Source organism: Accipiter gentilis, chromosome 10, assembly GCF_929443795.1.
Source record: "Accipiter gentilis chromosome 10, bAccGen1.1, whole genome shotgun sequence".
NCBI lineage: Eukaryota > Metazoa > Chordata > Aves > Accipitriformes > Accipitridae > Astur > Astur gentilis.
In genome coordinates, this window is record NC_064889.1 from 25,923,930 (window position 1) to 25,939,430 (window position 15,501).

General features: G+C 53.8%; 2 protein-coding genes across 3 annotated transcripts in view; both read right to left on the reverse strand.

Annotated features, from left to right (window-relative positions):
- Positions 1–336: 336 nt before the first annotated feature.
- Positions 337–8,377, reverse strand: CTSH (cathepsin H). Its single transcript, XM_049813538.1, has 12 exons — positions 8,255–8,377; positions 8,117–8,148; positions 7,910–8,015; positions 7,742–7,812; positions 7,113–7,217; positions 6,673–6,759; positions 5,751–5,806; positions 4,517–4,598; positions 4,359–4,427; positions 3,813–3,919; positions 1,811–1,936; positions 337–1,165 (listed from the first exon to the last, which is right to left on the reverse strand). The coding sequence occupies exons 1-12, from the start codon at positions 8,325–8,327 to the stop codon at positions 1,090–1,092; spliced, it is 990 nt and encodes a 329-aa protein (XP_049669495.1). The 5' UTR covers positions 8,328–8,377; the 3' UTR covers positions 337–1,089.
- Positions 8,378–8,575: 198 nt separating this feature from the next.
- Positions 8,576–15,501, reverse strand: part of RASGRF1 (Ras protein specific guanine nucleotide releasing factor 1) — a 43,803-nt gene continuing 36,877 nt past the window's right edge. For both annotated transcript variants that reach the window (XM_049812857.1, XM_049812856.1), the window contains exons 22-27: positions 15,207–15,291; positions 14,709–14,906; positions 13,875–13,954; positions 12,659–12,776; positions 12,254–12,322; positions 8,576–9,611 (exon numbers count right to left, since the gene is read on the reverse strand). In XM_049812857.1, coding sequence (XP_049668814.1) covers positions 9,519–9,611; positions 12,254–12,322; positions 12,659–12,776; positions 13,875–13,954; positions 14,709–14,906; positions 15,207–15,291 — 643 coding nt within the window. In that variant the 3' untranslated portion in view covers positions 8,576–9,518. The remainder of the gene's footprint in view (positions 9,612–12,253; positions 12,323–12,658; positions 12,777–13,874; positions 13,955–14,708; positions 14,907–15,206; positions 15,292–15,501) is intronic.

Genomic DNA, 15,501 nt, shown 5'->3' on the forward strand with positions numbered 1-15,501 from the left:
CCATGGCAAGGGTGGGCTTCCGCCCCGCCCCTCGGCACAAAATGGCGGCGCCGGCACCTGTGGGGAAGGGTCATCGGGGCGGAGAGCGGCCGCCGCCAGCCCCCGGGCCCCGCCCCCGGCGCTTTAAAGCTGGTTATGAAAACAAGTTGCGTGATCCCAGGAAGGTCTTTACCTTCCTTTGCACGGCCTTGTCGCTCGCTGGAGCTGTGTCAGGAGGACGGTGCCCCCGTCGGGCACCCCCGGGGTCGGATCCAGCTCCGGCATCAGAAAACAAAGACTTAATACCACATCTCCCACCGTGCCGGTAACGCACAGAGCCGCGGAGAGCACACACCATACCGGTGACGAGTCGTATTTATTCAGTCAGTGGCCGATTTTAGCATGAAATAACACACAACAGACGTGCTGCCTACTGACGCATAGCCTCCCTTCACCGAGGTGTGTTTATAAAATGTTAGCAATACACTTCTTGCTTTCTTCATTGATTCTTAAAATAATTTCTTCTTTATTTGCATTAAAATACCCTATTTTTTTAATACAAAAAGTACTAAATACATTTAATGAAAATAGAGTAAAAGTACAAACCACAGCACTCATCTTTCTCTAGAGAAAGGAACAATCACCTTCAAAGAAAATAAAAAAATCCCTAGAAGTTACATCCGTTGATTGGGAAACAGCCACCTGAAAGAATGGGTGAGCTTTGTTGGGGCAGCATCTTAAAATCCGGTAACTGCGTGGCATTTCCACCATCCAAGCAGTACCCCCCGGCTGCTGACAGCCCCCCAGCAGAGGCACAGGGCCTCAGCTGGGACAGGGCGAGTGAAGCATGCTGCGAGCATGCCATAGCCGGGAGGAGAAGGCGGGAGTCTGGTGCTCAGCACAGGACCACACTTGCTTTTGGCTGGGGAGAGGAGGTACGGGTCTTCCTACTGGGAGAAGCTGTGTGCAAGCCAACGAATCTGCCTACAGGTAACAACTTTGAGCAGACTGGTATTTCATCTTGTTCTCACCTTCTTGATTTTAGCATTCAGAAATTTGTACACAATCGCTCATTTCCTATGCCCACTTTCCCCAGCCTGCACTCTCCTCTTACACCTGAGGAACTGGGTAAGATGCACAAGCAGCAAGACCACACATATTCTTGCCACGTTCAATAAGGAAGTACCTAAAAAGAGAAAGAATGTGTTTGAGTGAGTGTTCCCTCCTCCGGCGGAGTCAGCATGACAGATATAGTGGCATAACACAACTGCTCTCATTAGTGCAAGCTCCTTTCTCATGCCAGCGCAAGGACCAAATACTTGTGACAGTAGTTAGGCAGGCAATGCTGTTCCCCATCCCCCTTATATCACAAACTAGCAGAGTTAGCACCTGACTCTGAAAAATTTCACTAGCAGCTGGAAATACTTGCAGAGCTGGAGTGAAAACTCACTCCCAGCACAACCCATTCTTCTCTGGCCATGTAACCACAGAAGAGGCACAGTGCTCTCCTGGCACCAGGTGAACCACCAGTATGGCAGCTCTGCACACGCTGGCCAAGCTCCTGGTGACAACGGCAGGGCTACTGATCTATGGGTCTGCTCTAACCAGTCAACCCAGGACTGGTTTGTAGAGCCATGTCTCCTTCACTGCTGAGGCTGGAATGATTGCCCCTGCATCCTCCCAGAGTATGAAACAGCTGCGAAATTTCAGCTTGAGAGCGTAAGGGCGACCTGGGGGCTGATGAAGGTGGGTGGAATCCGACAGACACAACTGTCCTTTTACCAGGTACAGGGAGACCATGGTGGGTCAGGTAGCATTGGGACCTCCTTACCCATTCATGCCCCACAGCGGGCCCCAGGAGTTCTTCACAATCCAGTAAGGTGTTCCATTTTCTTCTCCATAGCCCACAGCAAGGACAGCATGGTTCACCTTGTCAGGAGTGTGCTCACATCGTGGGCTGCATAGAAAAGGGAAAATAATGCAGATTAGTTACATGAAAAAACACCCTGTAATTAATCATGGATTAGCCAGCATTCTCAATTGCACTCCCAACTGCAAAAAGAACTACTGGATACTCTGAACTTCCAGTTGTGGAGAGTAGGGAGGGAAGCCAAGAAAAGGAGATACTACTCTCTGTTCCCACTCAGAAACTATTACCAGCCATATCTGAAGTCAGGGCGATAGGCTATGCGGATCTGAGCACCCGGTCCGGGCTTTTGTTCAGAATTAAGATCAACATTGTCACACAAGAATGAGCTACAATGAAAAAAACTGAGCAAAGGAATTTTTCCAATGAAAACCAGAAGCTCTTAAGTGCATCCCAGTAACAGTTTGTTCTGCCCCAAAGTTCAGGGGCACTGTTCCACATTTTGCACAGGGAACAGCTAGTTCCTCAGTCTAAATACACGTTTCCTTGTATTTCCTCTGAATTTCCAGCTTTTAAATTGCACTTGATGAAAGTTGCCACCTGTGATATAAAACAAGACAACACAAGGTACAAGCTCCCATCTCTAGAGCACTTATTTTTAAACATTTTCAAATTGCAGATAAGTAAAAGATCAAAAATCCCCACAACAGATTTACTTTTCTTCAATCTGTTAATAGTTGGTCTGGGGACCATAGGCTGAAACCACTGGAGCATCAATTATTCCATATGCTCTGACTTTAAATCTACCTTAGACTATAAATCTACAAGATAACTTGGCATGTTCCTCAAACAGGAATCCTGTTACAAAGTATCTTGACTGTCTCACCTGCTTTAACTCCTCACATCTGCCTGTTGCTTGCTTTAAACTTTGAGATTACTGTCTTTATAGCAACAGCAAAGCCACTCAAATTCATGGTGCTGCCTACTCTTTCCCTTGCAGCTCCCTGGGGTAGATCACTCATGCTTAGACTCTTAGTTTAATTTTCCCTGCAGTTCTACGTGACTGAGGATTCATTACTCTCAAGTATTTTTCTAGTTCTCTCCAAACATGCACTTTCCCAATTTCTTGCCTAATAGAAATCTATCCTGCTGCAGTTAGCTTCCATAGTCTTTCCAAAACATAATAATCATCCTTTTAAGTAGCTTTTTGCCTTGGCTATAGAGCTGACACAACACTCGAGACCTTCTGCTAGGTCACTTCATGTCTCCAACTAATTTTTCATCTCTGCTGCTTTTCTTACACAACCAGCTGCAGAGGCAGGTAAGCACCTGATGGGATTGGCATGAGGTGTTGGGGGACCTGCCTGCCCTGCAGAGGACAGCGATGCAGGGACCCCTGCCTTCGTAACACAATCTGCAAACGTACCAGCTCAGGTGCAGGGCAGTGTGAAGGCAGCTACACTGCTCACCACCACCCATCTGAGGTCTAGCACTGGAAGAGCCACTTGAGTCCCACGGAAAACTTACTTTGGTTAGGACTTGCCCTAAGTAAACCAGATGTGTTCAGCTACAACACCTGGGCTGACCCTGCCACCATCCACAGTCACACACATCGGCCCTGGAAGAGGCTTCCGCCAGCTCTGTGGCAGAGCTGCAGAAGGATCTCCTGAGCTTCCTGACTTGCTGAACTTTGTTCCAAACGCAGACTGGTCTTCAGGTTGGACTGGTTCCTAGCAGTAAACTGGCTGCAAGCACACTGTTCCCTCTTCCCTGTGCTGCGCTCTCATCCCCCAGGGAAATCGGTATATCAAGGCTCAGTTTACTTATGTTTTCTATTTTGTTTAAAAGAAAATGCAAGAATGCAGTCCAGTGTCCTGGCGTCCAGTGCCACAAAGCAGGAGAAATGGGGATGCGAGTGATTCCACCTTCCCCTCACCCTCAACCTCCCAGGTTCAGAAATACTTACTTTGAATAGACTCCTTTTCTGTAGTGCATGAAGTTACCTGTCACCTCAAATGCAAAGCTCACCGGGTTGTGCTTCCCCACAGCTTCTACCATGCCATCCTCATCATACTGCAGGAAGAGGATTCTAGGGTCAATTTATCTCCTGATTTTGCTGGAACCAGTCAAGAACCCCGGAGCAGCAGTCAGACCATGGGGGATGGCTAACCCTGGCTTTCTGCTTGCAGACAAGGAAACAAGGGCTGCTTGCATTGAAAGACAAGAACCAAGACTGTCTTACAGTCCGGAGGCGCACCCACTGTGGAAAGCAGGCACAGACCTAGTGCCTGTATTTTGACTACAGCATTTCATTGGTGCCACCTTCAGAAAAGGGAGTCAGCGGCACACAGGAGAGGAGGAGTGTGCATGCCAGCGGCTCGCTCCTCTCCAAAGAGAAAGCAGGCTGCAGCTTGTGCTGCAGGGCCTGGCACACCTTGGAGCCTCTGAGCACCTTCCAGGTCAGGCTTGGCGCAGCCCTTGAAGTTCGGAAAAGTAACCCTCAGGGCCTTACCTGCGTGATATTGATAACATCCTTGACAAATGCAATAGCCTTCTCCGGCTGGAACTTGCAGGTGCCATTCTGTGCAGACAGAAAGGAACCGGTGTTAAAGCCTGCTCTGGACCCTGCTCTGCCACTGCAGAAATACACCTGAGCTGCGCTGGAAGTACCTCGGCCCGGTATGGGTAGGTGTCCTCCCCCATGAGCCCTTTGTTATACAATATGTATTCAAAGGCTTGGCTTGGCAGGCCCCTGCAAGACAACACAGCCAGAATGCAGATTCATTAGGATGGTAACGCTGTGGCTTCTGCAGAGCAAATCCATGAACATTCCCCCACAGTCCTACAGACCGTTCCCACAAACTTGGAGGAAAGGGAAGGACAGTGTGTATCCCAGACCCTCTATAGGCATAAACTCCAGTCTGTTCCTGCAGTACCTCGCTGTCTGGGACTCCAGCCCATCAGGCTGTTTGGCATGGTCCTACAGAGGCATGGGAAGACCTCATTCTCAGGGGTGCCTAATCCCTGGGGGAGAACGCCAACACACAGGAGGCCCAAAGGCATGAGGCCACCTTGTACACACAGCACCAACAGTGCCGGCTCAGCTCTGCAGCCTCGCACGCTCAAGGTGTTTATCCGTGACCTCTGCCCAGCCTGCAGCCTGGATGCTGTGGCTGAGGTCCCCAGCTACACAGCACAGGGGAGGACAAGGGACCCACATGTCCAGCAAGCAGCTGCTTCCTCCCCCAGCCAACTTTGGGGAGCACATCTCACAGAGGGAAGAAAAGGAGAGTGTGATCAGGGCATGCTGACAAGGAAAGGACTAAGGAGGAATCACAAGAAAAGTAAAAAGCACCAAGAGCGGTTTTGCTCAGCTCTGAGCATTCCTCAGGGACTGCCTATCTTACAGAAAACAGAAGATTTCAGAAAGCTTTATTTTCTCCCTTCTCTAGCAATGCCAGTAGGAATTTACCAACGGGGAAGCAGAGGTTTCTGTGGGTTCCTTAAAGTGCCATAAGATGCACGTGACCCATCAGCAGTGCAACAGACAAAACTCCTCTTGCTTTCCCCAAGCATGTTAAAGACTAGTTATGTAGCACACGTGACTGCAATGTCAGAAGACATTGTAAAAAAACAAATATCACAAGAAAAACTAATAAACAAGAGGAACAACATAGGAAATGCTGGAGATTTAGTGAAACATTCTAACCTCTAGGGAGCGCGAAATTAAAATAAGGAAACCAAACCAAAGCCAAAACTGTTTTCCCTGACATGTGTCAGCCAAGGGAAAACAAAAACCATTCCAAGATCTGGAAGGATCCTGACACTAGATCTTGAGGAAAGCTGTCAATCATGGAACATAAGATACTCCCATTTCTATTCTTTATTACTTTATATTACTTACCCACTGCAGCCGTGGTTGTTAAAAGCCTGGGCGCAATCAACTAACTGTTGTTCTGCCTAAGGAAAAGTTTTTTGAGTAAGTATATATTCAACACCTGCATTCGGAATAAGTGATACAAAATGAAATCCGGGTGGCAGGCAACTGAGGAGCATTGGTTTTATCCATGTAGCTGGCTGTTCACCTGCTGCAAGCTGAACAGCTCCACATCCTAAAGAGGGAGACAAGGAAGATGTGGAGCTGGCAGCCCAGGATGCTTGAGCTGCAAGAGGCATTCCTCCTCACACCTCCCAGGACACTGTCTTACCCATGGGAGCACTGGCTGAGATCTCTTTCAAAGGTCAAGTTTGTTTTTAACATTTACACCCAACCCTCAGCTATTCTGGTAAGTCATAAAAGCAGCTGTCTTTCTAGTTCTTCAAGAACGTAAATCCTCTGGGAGTTTAAAAATAAACAGTCTCACAATATGCTGCTTGCAGCAAGCTGTTTTGCAGCAAGAAGCTCCTGCTGGTTCGCAGCACCAGACATGGCTCTAGCTAACTATGCCTGCTCCCAGCAGCAGGGACCTGTCAGCGTCCGGCCCCTCCGCTTTCATCCTGCTCTGAAAAGGGCTCTGCCCAAACCCGCGGCAGCAGGACACTCAGACCCCGAGAAGAGATGGTGACAGGCACGTCCTCAGGCACAGCAAGCTCCCGGCCACACTGCCTTACACCTCCCCAGCAGTTTTGCTTGGCTTGCAAAGAGCTGCAAGGGGTCTGCAGGGCTGGGGGTGCCTGCCACAGCCACACACAGTGATGTACAGCCAGACTTGGAACAAGCAGCTGGCAGCTGTCCCAGACAGGAGTGGGCTGGCCCTGCTGGCAGCCCCGGCAGATAACTGGAAGCAGGACTTGCCGTCAGTGCACAGGAAAGGAAAATCTCTTACCAGAGAGAGGAGCTTTCCCGTCGCAATAGCAATAGCAGACTCCAAACACCCTGTGGTGGAAAAGGTCCAGCAGCTCCCGCAGGGGCCCTGCATTAGGAACCGGAGAGGAACTGCTCCATAATGTGCTCCAGGGTCACTAGCCTCCCCAAAACACCAGGGCCAGGGCAGAAGGGCACGCCAAGAGCACATCGCTTCCACTCCGTGCCAGCAGCTGGGCTTCACCTTCCGCTTGGCCCCTGCCCAGGGACCCATGGCCTCCCCCCACCCCAGCCCACCCCAGCCACCCTCGCCCCAGCCGCGGACGGGCTCCTGGAGGAGCCTGCTTCCCTGTGGGCAGGCACACCCCAGCACTCCTCCTCCTGGCATGGTGCCCTGCCCACAGCGGTTAGCCCCTCTCCCAGCCTGCTCTTGGCACATCGCTGATGACACACAGTCCTCACCTGGTTTTTCACGGGTGTCACGTAATTTCCCTTCTTCCTCCAGTCAATGGAGTCGGGATACGGCCCCGAGCTGCGCAGGAAGTTCCCCTTTGTGGCTGAGCAGTTCTGCAAGCGAGGCAGGAGAGCTGCGGCAAGCCACCATGCTGGGGGACAGTGGCTCGCGGATGGCCGCCCTTCCCAGGGTGGAGGCAGCGGTGACTGCCATGCTGCCTGTGTGGCCCTGGCTCACTGCATGACAGCCACACTGGCCAGGGAGACCTGAGCCAGCCCTGGAAGAGCACTGCTAAAGGACCTCCTAACTCCCCAATCAGCCGGGATCAGGCTTTAGGCCTACCCACAAAAACACAGATCGACCTGCAAAGCTGAAAGCAGAAGTGACAATTTGGCTAGAGCCAGGGTCAAGAGGCAGAGGCAGCTGAAAGCTGGGAAGGTTGGGGATGGAGGGGGCGGTTCACCTCACTCTTACCCCAGCACCGGCGGGACAGGGCACTGCACTTAGCAAAGTGGGTTTCAGGCAGCACAGTGATGGGGTGCTGACCCACAGGTGGGTGCAGCTTGCTGCGGAGCCCCCCCGCCCCGCGGCTCGGGCTCTGCCATCCCCTGCCGGACCCCCTCCTCCTGTGACTTACCTGGGGCTCTCTCCACAGGTACAATTTTTTAAATTCTGCGAAGGTCAGATCCGAAAACTGGTTCAGGCTCACTGGAAGAAGGGAGGAAACGGGAACGTTTTGCTCACTACGGTTCAGAGTGCAAAGCGAGAGCGGGCCGAGGGGGGGTGCTGGGGAAGCGGCTCCTACTCTGGTAGCTGTGGTTGCCGGCGTTGTGCTCGTCGATCTGCCTCTTGTTACCGAGGAAGATGCGCAGCCGGCGGGGGTACTCGTCCGGGCTGTACCGCCGGTTGTTCTACGGGGACACAGGGCGTCAGCCGCTCCCGAGGGGTCCCCGAGGCCCCCCATTCCCCCGGCCCGGCTCCTTCCCACCGCGGCCCGTCCCCGGAGCTTTACCTGCAGCATCCAGGCCTTGAACTGCAGCTCCTCTGCGGGAGAGAGCGGGGAAGCGTCAGCGGCTCGGCTCGGCTCCCCCGCCGCCGAACGGGCGACGGGGAAGCCGAGCCGAGCCACCCCCTCCCGGTACCCCTTTACCTTCGGCGGAGGGCTCCCAAGCGGCGGCGAGCGCCAGAAGCGCGGCCGCAACCAGCAACGCAGCCCAGTCCATCGCCGAACCGAACCGTGCCGAGCCGAGCCGAGCTGAGCCTCTGCCGGAGAGGCGGGGCGGGGGCGGGGAAGGGGGCGGGGCGGTCCCTCCCCGGGGGCGGGGGCGGGGCAGGGGCGGGGCAGGGGGCGGGGCGGTCCCTCCCCGGGGCGGGGCGTCCCCGCAGAGGCGGGAAGGGCGGGGGAGGGGGGTGTCTGCGGGTCAGACGTTGACCCGCCGATAAAAACATCCCGAGTCCCGGTTCACCCTGAGATAGAATAGATTTATTAGCAAGAGGTAATCAGGAAACATATATTTTTACAAAAAAATGGAAATATTTTTCCAAACAAGCTGTAAGTTGAAATAGTTTTAGGGCTTGAAAGAGAATTCTCATACCACGAGGTATTGCTTACAGCAAAAGTGTTCTGGTTGTTAGAGTGGAGCATGCCTGCCACCGTAAAGTTAAACTGTGTTTATATACTGTACAATGTAAAAAATACATGGTAATATTCACAGAATAAGCACTACATTACTATATTCCTGCTAGAAGGTGGTTAGACAGGATTACAGTATATGTAATAAAAACACTCGGTCATCTTTTTCTAATTCTACATCATATTACTCATAGTGGTCACAAGGTATACGGATCTATAGCATATCAACAGAAGCTTGTCATGAGCCGTATGCAGCAAGGAGAGTCAAAGGGACATTTCCATCTTCCCGACTTAGGAGGGACCAGGGGCAGCAGCCGAGAGGCCCCCCTGATGCCGGGCCAGCGCGGAGGGGGTGGCACACAGAGACAGGGCAGCTTTGCATGGAGAGATAAACTTTTAACGTGTTCTCTTCCCCTGCCTTACAGAGTTTGCCACAGGATGTTACTGCTGATATGGTCTGAGAGCTGCTCTGTGCTGCCCGAGAGCCCCGTGGGAACACACGGGTTCACCCGCCCGACCGCCAGCCCCCTCGAGAAGAACCAGTGACAAAAGTAACATCATCGAAAAGAAATGGGGACTCCAGCAAAGTGTCGAGGCGTGAAACCTTAAACGACGCGGGAAATCCTACGCGAGGTCTACTGCGGCCAAAGAACGAGGGGGGCGGTTTGCTTGGAGAAGCACATACGTGGAAGTCACTCCAGGGCGTCCAACAGAAACAAACAGATATATACAGTATGGTATAGCGTGTGTACACGAGCAGCCGCCGGCCACTGCTCCGGGCTCAAGAAGGCAGTTTGGGCTCTATTCGCAGAGAAGCTTCGTAAAGGGTTTCTTCATCCATCACAAATGACTGGTCCAGCAGGTACTGCGTCACCTGGAAAAATGAGAGCCAAACGGTTAACGGGTAGGACTCTCCTCTGCTGCAGCCGATGATAAATGCTGAAATTGGAAAATGATAAAGGCCTAAGCCTATCTCTGAGTCGCAGAGAAGTGCCTGCAGTTCCTGCCAACCAACACAGGCACTGCACGTGCTTATTTCATCCCAGGATTGCAAAGTCTTGCCTAATCCTCAGCTGCTCTTCTGCTTTTCTTGCTTAGTTTTCCCCTCTGGTACAATTTTATCAGGCACAAAGTTCTCTCCTGCTGAGAACACAAAATCCTGATAATTAAGGCACCACGTAAGTGGGGAACAACATTCTTGCTTCAGGAATGCTGCTGACAGGGCAGGACATCTGCTCCGGTACTAACAGAAAATCCACTCACAATTCCTGGCAGATTTTTCCCAAATTACTTTTTGGCCTTGTTAGCAGCACAGCATGTGCACCTGATGCCAAAGAGGGGCACAGCCCATGCCGGGGCAAGGCACTGCACCTGGGGTTCAGAGCCAGCCAGCAAAAGAAGCAGCCGGCAACAGAGCCTCTGCCTGGGAAGTGCTGGCAGTGCAGAGAGGGCTTCATCCTGTCACCCGCAAGAGCATCCAGAACCTTCTGTACAGCTGTATCCCACCTCTGCAGGGAGACAGGGTGATGCGCAGCCACGCACAGCACCACCTGCACTACCCTTCCCTGCTGCACTTGGTATTGGCTGTTTTCAGCCAGGTTTCTCACGGCAGTGGGCTGCTTTCACAGATGCTGGTCTTCTTCCTGAGCAGCACAGGCTGGGAGGAGGCAGGGGTTACCTGGGGTGCCCGGATGGGAAAAGGCAGCGGTGTGAGCCCAGTCTCGGGCAGGTACCAACAGTGCAGAGGGCAGGGCTGGGGCTGCCCGGCACTGCAGAAGCTAGAGCCTGCAGCTCCCTGACCTCCGCCAGCCCAGCCAGGGGTTGTGGTCCAGAGTGACTTGGGCTGCTCCTGCCACCACACATGGAAACTGGCATCACTGGAGGGCGGTTTGGCCCAGCCGGATCACTGACAACGTGGCACGGCAGTCGGGGCACCAGGCAGGTTTGGCAGATGCCTGTGGGGCAGCAGCAGTGTTTCAGGAGGGTTTGATGTTTCTGGAGAACAGCAGTGCTGGAGACAGCGGAAACCCCAACGCCAACCAGCCCAGTTCCTGGGTGGCTCTGCGGCGCCGCGGCAGAGGAAGCACGAGGGTGGCTGAGACCTTTCATCTTATCACACATCTGGGGGCCACCACGAAGCGGAGGCCACCCAGCATCAGGATGCGGGGGGGGTGGGTAGGACATGTTTTGCTCCCAGCCTGCACTCCCAGCCTGGGGTGGGGAGTGCTGCCCCAGAATAGCTATTTCTCAGCATCTCCAGGGTGGGCTCTGCTGGTGCTGGGATAACTCACCTGCATGTGGAAGGCCCGGGGGGACACAGGGTCTGGCCCTACTCTGTGCAAAGTCTGCTGCAGGGAAAGGGAGGCACTGAGGGAGGGCAGCCTCTGCACTGTGTCCCAGCTGTGCCAGCAAGGAGCATGCACGCACTTTATAAACACCCAGAGCAGCCCCAGGAGCACTCTGGCCGTTCACCACACCACCCGCCCTGCCTGACGGCTGTTGCATCTGGGCGTAGCTGCCGTCTACAGCAGTGCCTCCGCTGCGGCATCCTGGGGGAGGCGCGGGGGAGCCTGCTGCAGCTGCCCTCCGTCCCCTGCACTGCTCCCAACAGCCTGCAGCAAGGCACAGACACTGCTCCCAGCATGGAGGCATCAGCCATGCTCCTGCTGCAGCAGATGGGCAGCAAAGGGCAAGGGAGTGTGGGGCGTGAGGGCAGCGGTCACAGGAGCCACTGACACTTGTTACTCATTCCCATGGAAGGGCCCTATGGATGAGGAAAGGTACAGCTTCTCATTCCCCTGCCAGGTAAAACACAAGCTCTGGCTGAGTTCCATGTCCTGGAGCTGCTCTCCTGTGGCACAGGGATCTCTGCAGCAAGACCCACGCCCGCGCTTTTGCAGCACACAGGTCTCTGCCTTGGACAACGTTTGCCCAAAAGTGGCTCACAGTGGAGGACAGCTCCATCCCCAGTGCCCACCCACTCCCCGGGAGCCCTTCCAGGCTGCTCTTTTGCCACACTGTCCGACCATAGCCACGCTCCAGCCCCAACTGGGCAAGACCGTGCTGGGCTGCTGACCCTTGTGCCCACAATCGCGGTGGCTTGCAGGAAGAACCAGAGTGAAAGGGCAGTCCTGACTCCTGGGAAGAAACGGCAGCAAAGCTAGGGACAGGCAGGGACAGTGCTGACTTGGATGGCAGGAAGCCGCATCCTTTTGCTCTGCCAGCAATGCTGCGTAGGCGATGAGCTCTTTACAGTTTGTGTGGCAGGGCACAAGCGTGCCGAGAGGAGCAGGGAGGTCGCTACATATCTCCTGTGCTTGTCCCCCTCCGTTATGCCTCACCTGACACAAGCCCACACACCTGCACTAGTTCTGCTAGCATTTTCTGTCTTAAATTTCTTACGGAAGCATCGTATCTTCCCCAAAGGAGCTGCCAGATATTGAAGGCTTAGACACTGTGATTTGAGAGGGAGAGGAGGAGGAGAGGGAGCACGTGGGTCTCAGGACAAGGCTGTACCTTAGGCTGGTGCTCAATCTTGTAGGAGGTTTGCTGGAACTGGCGGATCTCTCTTATGATGTGTGAAATCTGTCCGGAGATAAAACACAGAAGCCGTTTACAGCACAGCCATCACCACCAGCACTGCGTCCCACCACCTGGGAGGGTGACAGGCAGCTGGTGGAGTGCACTCTGCACCTTTCAACCACAGCATGATGCAAAGGGTTTTTTTGTTGCTTTCAGGGACAACCCTGGCTGCATGCACGCATGCAGGGGGACATGTGTGGCCATCTGGTGCTGTGCAGGTGACGGCCTGCTGTGAGGACTGCACAGGGTGGGCACAGACCTGGCCAGCACCGTGGTACCGAGCCACATCACTCCAATCTGTCCCCCACACACCCACTTCAGTGGGACTGGGACACTCACCATCCTCATTTTGGAGAAGTTCACCAGGCCATCCTCGGTGTAATTCGGGGTCCCCTCCTCAATGAACGCCAGGTCGGTCAGGTACATTCCCAGGTAGGGGACACAGGGAGGGTCACAACTTCAGGAGCAAACCAGAAACAAATAAGAAAAGAAAACTGCCTTACTATGGGGCTTTGGAGTGGGGAGAAAGGTCAGACTTCACAGTTAGCAGAATTTGAGGGATTCTCTCCCCAGGAAAGCTGCTGGTCTCCTGGGCCACATCCTGCAGCCACCATCCCCACGGGCAGAGCAGGACAAGCATGAGCTTCAGCCATGCCCCACACGAAGCTGCGGGCTGCAGGAGGTGAGTCGGGGGCAGCTTCAGCAGAGGGTTGGAAAGACCTTTCGGAGCTTTCCCTGCTGGCCTCAGCCCTCACAGCCAGCGAAACCCCTGCCGAGAGCCGAGGGCAGTGCAGGCGCTGAGCTTGCCCCCCGCCCTTCACACCGCACCCCAGCCCAGTCCCCCGAGGAGGATTGCTGTGTGCTGCTGATGGGACACAGCCCGTGGGTGTCTGCCATGCACAAGCTTATGGGGATGCACCAGCTCCAGGGCAGCTCAGCACCCCGCTCCCCACACACCCACAGCACCGCGCTCCTCGACTTGCGGGACCAAGCGAACACCAAGTAATGAGGATTTGGGGAATCTGAGTGCTGGCAGAGAAGCTCCATGTCGTCTCTGCTTGGGTGTGGAGCTGGCTGCTATTGCAGCACTGCCAGCTCTCTGCTGTGCAATGCTCTGACTTGGGAGCCACCCCAGTGTGCTGCATATAAGGCATGTCACGCTAGCTGGAGTGACATGCACGGGCTGGTGGGAAACCATAACTAAATATTGTACACTTGGGGGTTTAAACTATGAGTCTGTAAGGAGACAGGGCAAAAAAAGTTTTGTGGTGTCTGGCAATGATTTCCCCCTCTGCAATGCCTTTTATTCTCGTCTTTCCACACCACTGCTCAAAGGAGCAGCTCATTACTCAGGATCGCTTTGCAAGCCACAGCCCTGTGCCTGCTAAACAAGACATGCATTAGTGCAGGCTCTGAAATGATCTTGTGAGCAAAGCCCCAGCTCGCAGTGCAGGAGCCGGCGTGGGATCCAGGTCCCCTAGCACCGTGGGGACCCTGGGCCAGCCATCAGCAGCCCCCTCACAGCAGCAGTGCAGGAGAATCATCGTTCACTCACTTTTTCAGTGCCTCCCTCAGGTTCTTGAACCTGCCCTCCGACGACACCAGCTTCTGTAGCTTATCGATCAGAGCCTTCGTCTGCAAGAAACCCAAAGTGTCACTTGGAGAAGGCCCCGGAAGAAATCCCAATCCCCGCGGCCGCAGGGTTGCTCCCATCCCGCCGGGGCACATGACCCCTGTCCGGCTGCTCGACACCTTTGCAGGTACAAATTCTGCCCTGGCCGTTACACCGGCTCCTGGTGACATCCAGAGGAGCTGAGCAAGCACTTGAAAGCAAAGTTCCTCCAACACATAATAAAGACAGGCTATGCACTTGTTTCCTTCCCCTGCCTCCAACCTCTGCCTTTGCCAGTGCCTGTTTTAATTTACAGGTTTATCACTTCTCAGGAAAAAAGACGGTGTTCCAGATTCAGATGAGCCCACACAGCAGTTCTGGCTCGGCAGCCCCTGGCCTCCACCAGGCTCTGCACTGTGCAGGTACAAGCTATTTCTGTACCACATAACACAAGAATTCATTTTGCTCATCCATAATTGGTCTGAGCAGCCCCGAAAACCGGTTTAAAGAAGTGTCTCTGTGTGTATACAGTTACAATGACTCTTTAGGAAAGGTTTCTTTAACTGCACATCTGACCTGTGGGATGAATAAACCCAAGAGTAACACAGGATCTGAGCTGCTTTGCACACCACCTCCCTCCTGGGAAAGACCTACAAAAACCTTACTCCGTTTTCTGTTTTTTCAATGCATGTGTCTTATGTCATCCCAACACCATCACACTCAGCCCATCCAACCCTCCTCTGCCTCTCAGATGAGAGGTCAGCCCCATGCTCCTACCTGCTTGGAGACCTTGAGCCAGGTTTTCTTCAGACGGAAGATGGCACTGCGGTTGAGGGAGGAGGTGATCTCCAGCACCGCATTGTAGTTGTGCAGGCACCGGCAGATGTCCGCCACTGCCACCCACTTCTCGATGGCACTCACCCGTGCATTGATCTCCTCGTTCCGGAGGATCTCCGACGCTATCAAGTTACTGACCTTTGGGGAGACACCAGTCCCAGCCCACACATCAGGTGGACTTTGTACAACAGCTACACGCCCTCCAGCCTCACTGCATTTTTTAAAGAGATTTCCCTTCACTGCAGTAGTCCCAGCAGGAGCAACTGCACCTGGAGATGCTCAAACTGCAACAGGTCCCTGAGGCACGTAACATCCAAGGAGCACAGGTGGGGGCAGATAAACCTCGTACATCCCAGTCCCTGGCTAATGCCAGGGGCAGGTTGGCTGCACTGCCTCATCTTTGCCTGTCTCCCCGTCCCCCACTGTGGCTGCACTTACATCATTAAAGTGTTTTGTGTTCTTCATGATGTAAGGAGTCCTTTCGTTCTTCTCAAGCTTCATCCAACCTTGCCCAAAGAACTCTCTGCAAACGACAGCATTCAGGTCAACATTTATTTCCCATTTTTTGGGGATGCCCAAGCCCTGCAAACTCCACTGCACCCAGATGGAATAGAGAAGCTGGGGCCTTTGCCCCCCACGCTGCTGGACAGGGACCACACGGATGCGCTTGCAAGTGTGATGGACTTGGGAGGGTTGCCCTGGGAATGCCAGCAGATAAGCCACAGGGTCACGC